Source organism: Rhincodon typus, chromosome 13, assembly GCF_021869965.1.
Source record: "Rhincodon typus isolate 14 chromosome 13, sRhiTyp1.1, whole genome shotgun sequence".
NCBI lineage: Eukaryota > Metazoa > Chordata > Chondrichthyes > Orectolobiformes > Rhincodontidae > Rhincodon > Rhincodon typus.
In genome coordinates this window covers 11,002,402-11,011,666 of record NC_063344.1, presented here as the reverse complement: position 1 = coordinate 11,011,666, position 9,265 = coordinate 11,002,402, and the positions used below count along the sequence as shown (strand labels likewise).

At 42.2% G+C, this 9,265-nt stretch overlaps 1 protein-coding gene across 1 annotated transcript in view; it reads left to right on the top strand.

The window, feature by feature from the left end:
- The first annotated feature begins 3,334 nt into the window (after positions 1-3,334).
- The window catches only part of LOC109923950 (glutamate-rich protein 6), a 36,777-nt gene continuing 30,846 nt past the window's right edge, over positions 3,335-9,265 (top strand). Inside the window, exon 1 of the mRNA XM_048604502.1 lies at positions 3,335-3,499. Coding sequence (XP_048460459.1) covers positions 3,335-3,499 — 165 coding nt within the window. The remainder of the gene's footprint in view (positions 3,500-9,265) is intronic.

Here is a 9,265-nt window from a genome sequence, read left to right as displayed (position 1 = left end):
CCTCTATCCCTCTTCTATCCGCCTCCCACTCTCTCCCTATTTATTTCGGAACCCCCTTCCCCTCCCCCTTTTCTGATGAAGGGTCTAGGCCCGAAACGTCAGCCTCTCTGCTCCTGTGATGCTGCTTGGCCTGCTGTGTTCGTCCAGCCCTGCACCTTGTTGTCTCGGATTCTCCAGCATCTGCAGTTCCTACTATCTCTAAAACACATATCCTCCTGTGTATGCCTTCAGGCCAATGCACCAGTCCTTAGTATATTGCATGTCTGATCAGCTATGCTTTATGTCCAAGCTTAAGTATAGAGCAGGCTGCGCACATTACGGCCTTCAAATGGACCCATGTATCATCAGTACAGCACAGATCTCACATGCTTTGAGCCCCTTCAGATCATTACCTCAATTCCTTGACTGATTACAAAACTGTGACCTCCCTCAGACTGACTTATCTTGAAATACAGTAAGAGACTGTCGAAAGCTACTGAACAGAAGGGCCTGAGAGTCCTCATCCATGAATCACAAAAAACTAGCCTCCAAGTTCAGTGGGTAATTAGGAAGGCAAATGGAATGTTGGCTTTTATTTCAAAAGGAATGGAATATAAATGTAGGGAGCTTTTTCCAAAACTGTGCAAGGCACTAAAAAGTTGGAATACTGTGAACAGTTTTGGGCCCCTATCTAAGAAAACATATACTGGTTTTGCAGGCTGTCCAGAGAAGTTTCACCAATCTGATACCAAAAAACCATGAGAAATAGGAACAGAATTAGGCTGTTCAGCCCATCACCTCTGCTCCACCATTCAATCACAACTGATAAGTTTCTCAAGCCCTATCTTCTACCTTCTCCAAGTAACCCTTGACGCCCTTACTAATCAAGAACCATCTATCTCTGTCTGAAACATGCTCAATGACATGGCCTCCACAACCCTCTGTGGCAAGGAGTTTCATGGATTAACCACCCTCTGGGTGAAGAAATTCATCCTCCTCTCAGAACTAAAGGGTCATCCCTTCACTCTGAACCTGTGCTGACAGGTGCTAGTCTTTCCTATTAGTGGAAACATCTTTGCCATGTCCACTCTATCCAGGCCTCTCAGTATTCTGTAAGTTTCAATGAGAATATCAGGTATGGAGGGAGTGACTAGATTTTATAGATTAGGCCTGTACTCACTGGAATATAGAAAAAGGAGTGGCGGCCTTTTTGAAACAAACAAGAATCTTAGAGAACTTGACAGAGAAGCTGCAGAAAGATTGTTTCCCCTTGTGGGAGAGTCTAGGAACAGAGGGCATAATTTGAGGGATAGTAGGAACTGCAGATGCTGGAGAATCTGAGATAACAAGGTGTAGAGCTGGATGAAATGAAGAAAATGAACATTTTCTGAAGAAGGGTCTAGGCCCAAAACATCAGCCTTCCTGCTCCTCTGATGCTGCTTGGCCTGCTGTGTTCATCCAGCTCTACACCTTGTTATCTAGGCATAATTTGAGGATAAGGGGTGACACATTTAAGACAGAGATAAGGAGAAATTTCTTCTCTCAGAAGGTGAATCTGTGGAATTCTTTATCTCAGAGGGCTGTAGAGGCTGGGTCATTAAGCATATTCAAGGCAGATTTTTAATCAGGAAGGGAATCAGGGGTTATGGGCAAAAGGCAGGAAAGTGGAGTTGTGGATTGTCAGATCAGACGTGAGCTTGTTAAATGGCGCAGTAGACTTGATGGGCTAAATGGTCTACTCCTTTTTACATGGCAAACTGATCAGATGTGCTGAACCTCAACAGGCTGCAGCTTTCATTAGGATAACACAGCGTCCTCAAGTTTCAGCAGAGAACATGCTGAAGTGTACCTCCCTCCAAATCAACCCACACAACCCTTGCTTGACAGTGTTGAAGAGGCCCTTCATCATTTTGTGGTTAAGAGTGCTCCTCAACTAACTTAAAATAAAAATGATAAAACAACAGTACAACTGCTGAATGCTCTATTTGTTATGAGATTTTCTTCAACCTCTCCACTTCGCTCATCAGACCAACATTACTATCTTTTACGAGTTGATATTTGACGTCAAGTTATTATCAAAGGTGAATTGGTTAAATTTATATGATCCCAGTGGCTTAGCCATACAGACCAGGAGGGTTTAGTCTTTGGTCTATGTTGAGGGAATGTTTCTCATTTCAATTAATGGAAGAGGTACTGTATCCATCCTCAGTGTTCTCTGACTAACATAAACAAAATAGCAGCAACATAGCTTAATTATTTAGAGATAACACAGTGTGGAGCTGGAGGAACACAGCAGGCCAGACAGCATCAGGTCCCGACCCAAAACATCAACTTTCCTGCACCTGTGATGCTGCCTGGCCCGCTGTGTTCCTCCAGCTCCACACTGTATTGTATCAAATCCATTTGATAGATTATCAAATTGGCAAAGCAGGGGCTGAATTGGTTACTCCTGCTCTTTCTTCTTATGTTCTTGTGTCCAAATCAAAAACAGAATAGGTTAGCATACTTCCCTACTGCGTGGAAAAATATCACCAGATCATATGTAACATTGACAACAGATCAATGAGAAACATATTACGTGGCTTGTCAATTTCCTAACAGCTTTTGCTTAATATTTCACCTCATAAACAAGTAGCACACCGGCAGAATGACTCTTCAATAACAGATACCAACAGTAAATGTAGTGAATATCATGCAGTATAGGAAGAAACAGATTTCACAGAATCACCAAAGTGTTACAGCACAGAAGGAGGCCATTCCACTATTGTGATTGGTTTTGTTTTGCACTTTGACCAGTCAAGTAATGTGCTTTCCAAATTTTACACAACTAAAGCATATTTTTGGAAGAAAAATGTACATTGAGGACGACTGCAAAGTCTGCCAGAAGACAATACTGCTTCACAACGAAGTTGTGTCCATTTTTCCTGTTGAACATTGAGTAATGTGTTTGTTCATTTTTAGCTTGAGTTACGTTCTGGTAAGAAGTATATTCAGTTTACCATTTGAAGATAATGAGAATCATGCTTTGGTTTGTGGTATATTATTGTAAGTTGGTGTACAATAGGAATATATTTTTGTTTGATCAGGATGTCATTATCATGACCTTTTACAGCAAAAGATGATGAGAGATTTGTGTACGATTATTGGGATTGTCTGAGATGATTGACCCAAGGACAATATCTTGCATCTTGACCAAAATATAGCAGACTGTGTTGTAGAGGAAAGATGACTATCAATCCACAATAACCAATATGAGAAGTCACTCAAGTTATACTGACATAAAATCTTGCCTATAAATCACTAAAATATCAACCACTACTGGTAGTTTATTCCACAGCCTTTATGCTTTTTCCTAATGGTAACTGTTGTCTCTTTGTTGAAGTTTATTGATGACAGGATATCTGGAAGACTGTTTGAATCTGCCATTTACTCACTGCCCAGTGTGGGACCGCCAACCATTCTAGCTTATAAACATGAATCCAAAGAGCAACTGATTGATTATAACGCTATAAGACCGAAGGTAACTATTTCTATTATTCAGCCCTGCAGTAAGTTTTATACTTTAGGATTGTGAATTTCTCTGGCAGTCAAGGCTCCATCAGATGAATGAAATGTAAGAAAATAGCTTCCTATATGTAAAAGGAAGGGATGCATTTCATAGTTTGCCTTTCATGCATCAAGCATGTCCTGAGGCACTTTACATCCAATTTGTTTGAAATGTAGTCACTGTTATAGGAAACACAGCAGCCAATGTGCACACATCGCATTCCCTTATACTGCAAACAGACTGTCTGCTCTTTCTACTGCAAGTATTGTGGGATAACCATTGACGCAGTACACCAGGAAATCTCACTCTTAATTACCCGGAATTAAAGTCATAGAGCTGTACAGCATAGGAACAGACCCTTCGGTCCAACATGTCCATGCTGACCAGATATCATAAATTAATCTACTCCCATTTGCCAGCATTTGACCCATATCCTTCTAAACCCTTCCTATTCATATACCCATCAAGATGCCTTTTAAATATTGGAATTGTACCAACCTCCACCACTTCCTCTGGCAGCTCATTTCATACCCGCACCACCCTCTAAGTGAAAACGTTGCCCTTCAGGTCCTTTTTAAATCTTTCCCCTCTCTGCTTAAACCTATGCCCTCTTGTTTTGGAGTCCTCCACTCCAAGACCTTGTCTATTTACCCTGTCCATGCCACTCATGATTTTATAAACCTCTTTTCGGTCACTCCTCAGCCTCTGATGCTCCAAGGAAAATAGTCCCGGGCTACTCAGCCTCTCCCCATAGCTCAAACCTCCAGCTCTGGCAACATCCTTGTAAATTTTTTCTGAACCCTTTCAAGTTTTACAACATCATCCCTATAGCAGGGAGACCAGAACTGCATGCAATGCTCCAAAAGTGGCCTAACCAATGTCCTGTACAGCCACAACGTGACCTCCCATCTCCTATACTCAATGCACTGACCAATAAAAACAAACATACCAAGCACCTTCTTCACTATCCTATCTACCTATGATTCCACTTTCAAGGAACTATGAGCCTGCACTCAAAGGCCTCTATGTTCAGCAACACTCCCCAGGACCTTACCGTTAAGTGTGTAAATCCTGCCCTGATTTGCCTTTCCAAAAGCACCTCACATTTGTCTAAATTAAACTCTATCTGCCACTCCTTGGCCCATGGGCCTATCTGATCAAGATCCTGTTGTACTCTGAGGAAACCTTCTTCGCTGTCCACTACACCTCCAATTTGGTGTCATCTGCAAACTTACTAACCATATCTCCTATGTTCACATCCAAATCATTTATATAACTGACGAAAAGCGATGGACCCAGCACCGATCCTTGTGGCATACCACTGCTCACAGGCCTCCAGCCTGAAAAGCAAACCTTCACCATCACCCTCTGTCTTCTACCTTCGAGCCAGTTCTGTATCCAAATGGCTAGTTCTCCCTGTATTCCATGTGATCTATCCTTGCTAACCAGTCTACCATGAGGAACCTTGTCAAACGGCTTACTGAAGTCCGTATAGATCAAGTTCACTGCTCTGCGCTCACCAATCCTCTTTGTTACTTCTTCAAAAAACTCAATCAAGTTAGTGAGACATGATTTCCCACGCACAAAGCCATGTTGACTATCCTTGCCTTTCCAAATATATGTAAATTCTATCCACCAGGATTCCCTCCAAAACTTACCCACCACCGATGTCAGGCTAACTGGTCAATAGTTCCCTGGCTTTTCCTTGCCACCTTTTTAAAATAGTAGCATAACATTAGCCAACCTCCAGTCTTCCGGCACGTCACCTGTGCTATCGATGATACAACTACCTCAGCAATGTGCTCAGCAATCAATTCCCTAGCTTCCCACGGAGCTCTAGGGTATACCTAATCAGGGCCTGGGGATTTATCCAACTTTGTGTTTTAAGACATCCAAGACCACCTCCTCTGTAATATGGACATTTTTCAAGATGTTGCTATTTATTTCCCCACGTTTTATAACTTCCATATCTTTCTCCACATTAAACGCTGATGCAAAATACTCGTTTAGTATCTCCCCCATCTCCAGCGGTTCCACACCGAGGTGGCCTTGCTGATGTTTAAGGTGCCCTATTCTCTCCCTAGGTACCCTTTGTCTTTAATGTATTTGTAGAATCCCTTTGGATTCTCCTGAAACCTATTTGCCTATACCTGACATTTGCTTCCTTCTTATTCTTGACCAAAATGTCAATTTCTGTAGTCATCCAGCATTCCCTACACCTACCAGCCTTGCCCTTCACCCTAACAGGGAACGTACTGTCTCTGGACTCTCATTATCTCATTTTTGAAGGCTTCCCATTTTCCAGCCGTCCCTTTACCTACAGACATCCGCCCCCTATCAACTTTTGAAAGTTCCTGCCTAATACCATCAAAATTGGGTTTCCTCCAGTTTAGAACTTTAACTTTTAGATCTGGTCTATCCTTTTCGGTCACTATTTTAAAACTTTTAGAATTATGGTCATTTGCCCCGAAGTGCTCTCTCAATGACATCTCAGTCACCTGCCCTGCCTCATTTCCCAAGAGTATGTCAAGTTTTGCACCTTCTCTAGGAGGTACATCCACATACTGAATCAGAAAATTTTCTTGTTCACGCTTAACATATTCCTCTCTATCCAAACTTTTAACACTACTGGGGGTCTATAGTACAATTCCAATAAGGTGATCATCCCTTTCTTACTTTTCAGTTCCACCCATGTAATTTCCCTGGATGTATAACCAGGAATATCCTCCCTAAGTACAGCCGTAATGTTATCCCTAATCAAAAACTTCACTCCCCTTCCTCTCTTGCCCCCTCTTCTTATCCTTCCTATAGCATCTATACCTTGGAACATCAAGCTGCCAGTCCTGACCATCTCTGAGCCACATCTCTGTAGTTGCTATGATATCCCAGTCCCATGTTCTCAACCATGCCCTGAGTTTATCTGCCTTACCTGTTAGGCCTCTTGCTTTGAAATAAATGTAGTTTAATTTATCAGTCCTACCTCGTTCTCTGCTTTGTTCCTGCCTGCCCTGACTGTTTGACTTGCTCCTTTTCCCAGCTGTACCGGTCTCAGACTGATCTCTTTCCTCAGTCTCTCTCTGGGTCTCATCTGCACCTCCCTGCCCCACTCCGCAACTTGATTAAATCCTCCCGAGCATCTCTAGCAGATCTCCCCACCAGTGTATTTGTCCCCTTCCAATTCAGGTGCAATCGTCCTTCTTATACAGGTAACTTCTACCCCAGAAGAAATTCCAATGATCCAAAAATGTGAATCCTTCTCCCCTGCACCAGCTCCTCAGCCACGCATTCATCTGCTCTATCCTCCTATTCCTACCCTCACTAGCTTGTGGCACCGGGAGTAATCTAGATATTACTACCCTCAAGGACCTCCTTTTTAAATTCCTGCCTAACTTCCTATATTCTCCCCTCAGAATCTCATCCTTTTTTCTTCCTATGTCATTAGTTCCAATGTGTACAATGACCTCCTGCTGGTCCCTCTCCCCCTTATCTTGCCGTTATCTCTATGTGTACAAATTCTGTGCCTGTGCCCTTCCCTCCACTTCACCTGACGAAGGGGCAGCACTCGGAAAGCTTGTGATTTCAAATAAACCTGTTGCTCTATAACCTGATGCTGTGTGACTTCTGACTTTGTCCACCCCCAGTCCAACACCGGCACCTCCACATCATCATTAGCCTCTTAAAATCCAGAATTTTTTTTTGAATTCAAATTCTACCATCTGCCATGGTGGGATTCAAACCCAGGTCCCCAGAACCTTAGCTGAGTTTCTGGATTAATATTCTAGCGATTAATACCACTAGGGTAACACCTCCCCAACACTGCACTGTTGGACTGTCTTCTAGATAAGATGTTAAATAAAAGCTCTGTCTGTTCTTTTAGGTGGTGACACAAGATGACTCAACATCACAAATAAAATAGATGATCTGATTGCTACTGTATCATTGTTTATGGGAGTTTGGCTATGACAGTTCCAAACTTACAAGAGTTTGATTGTACATCATTGGCTGTTAAGCATTTTGTATTATCTTGAGATCATCACAGATGCTATGTAAATGCAGGTCTTCTTTTTGAAATAGTGCAATATGTGTTATGTTCACATACACCTGAGAGCACTCCCTTAGTACTGGGGCATCAGCCTGGACATTGTGCTAATGTTTCTGTGTAGCGATAGTGGAGAACCTGCCACAACCTGCTTATTCAGCGGTGCAAGTGTTACAACTGAGCCATGACTGCTATCTCTTCTATACTTTTCTGTAAGGTGGCATGCAAAAGGTAGAACTGCTCCTTCTAATGCCCTTGGTGTATCCACTCTCCTTAACTTGTTTCTTTGCACCGCCATTGATTTGGTAGTTCCTGCCCCTTTGACAGGACAACATCAAACACCATTTCCCTCTTGCAGACGATGTGACAGGTATCAAAGGTTTTGTGCGTCCCAACCTTAGGCACTGATTGGGTATAACTGATGTGAGCCTGAGGTTTCAAATACATCTTGCCTCAATGTGCTGGTGAAATTGCAACTTCTGCAAAATTAATATTGTGCTTCTGCTTCAAGTTCAATCGGAAAATGGCTCCCAAAACAGCTAGTTTTGCAAGTTCCGGCTCAAACACTTTTAGATTGTGCAAAAATCTGCCAAGATCCAGTGCAATGAAGCAATGTTTTAGAAGATAATGTAGAATTAAAATTATGCTTTAAAATATACTCCTCACTGGATTTAAGAACAGTAACCTGGTGCAGTGTAATATTTACAGCTGATTTTCACAAAATTCCGGTGATCAGAATTTGCCATCTGAGAGATACCTGATTTTAAATAACTAAAACTGACTTTCTAAAGTATACAGGACAATTTGCTCACAATATTAGTTTATGGTTTTTTTGGTAAGTTTTAAAAGCAATTATTTTCAGAAGCTTTTAAATGTGCCTATTTTAGCTAATGTCTCCCTTTCTCCAAACAAAATTAATTTTAACCACTTTCTCAACAGTTGGTGGTGTGTTACAGCTCACTCAGAGTCTGAGTTGCTGTTGCATCATGTACTTTTACATACTTTGAGCTGTGGACAGTGATGTCTTACCTTACATGGACCTAGGGTTTTTTTCAAGCCAGGCTCCCTGGACCTTTGACAGAAGATGTGCAGATATTCCAGTCCACCAGTCATACTGGCAATCCTTTGTGCGATTAGGACTCCCACAGGAAATTCCAGTGAATTTTGTTTTAGGTGCAGTGCTTCATGTGCACCATACTGAATAAAGGATATAGCCAGGGTGTACAAAAGACCAAAGGCATCTCTGTCCTTTAGATAGAGACAACTGGTCATAAATAACCTGAAGGACACTCATTTCCCAAGTGTAAAGCGAAGAACAAGATGGGATTGTAGTTCAGGATTTCTTTCCTCATTTCCCACTGAATCACCATAGAATAATAGAATCCCTACAGTGTGGAAACAGGCCCTTCGGCCCAACAAGTCCACACTGACCCTCAGAGCACCCACCCAGACCCATCCCCCTGAATCTACACATCCCTGGACACTACAGGCAATTTAGCACAGCCAATCCACCTAACCTGCACATCTTTGGACTGTGGGAGGAAACTGGAGCACCCACGCAGACATGGGGAGAATCCTTGGATATATTTAGACAGACGCTTGTTTTCCTTCAGTTTAACTAAATCATTTAATTTCCCTTTACTTTCTCATATTTTTCATCTCATTTGTGCCAAATCCAGGACATCCTATTCCTGAATTTT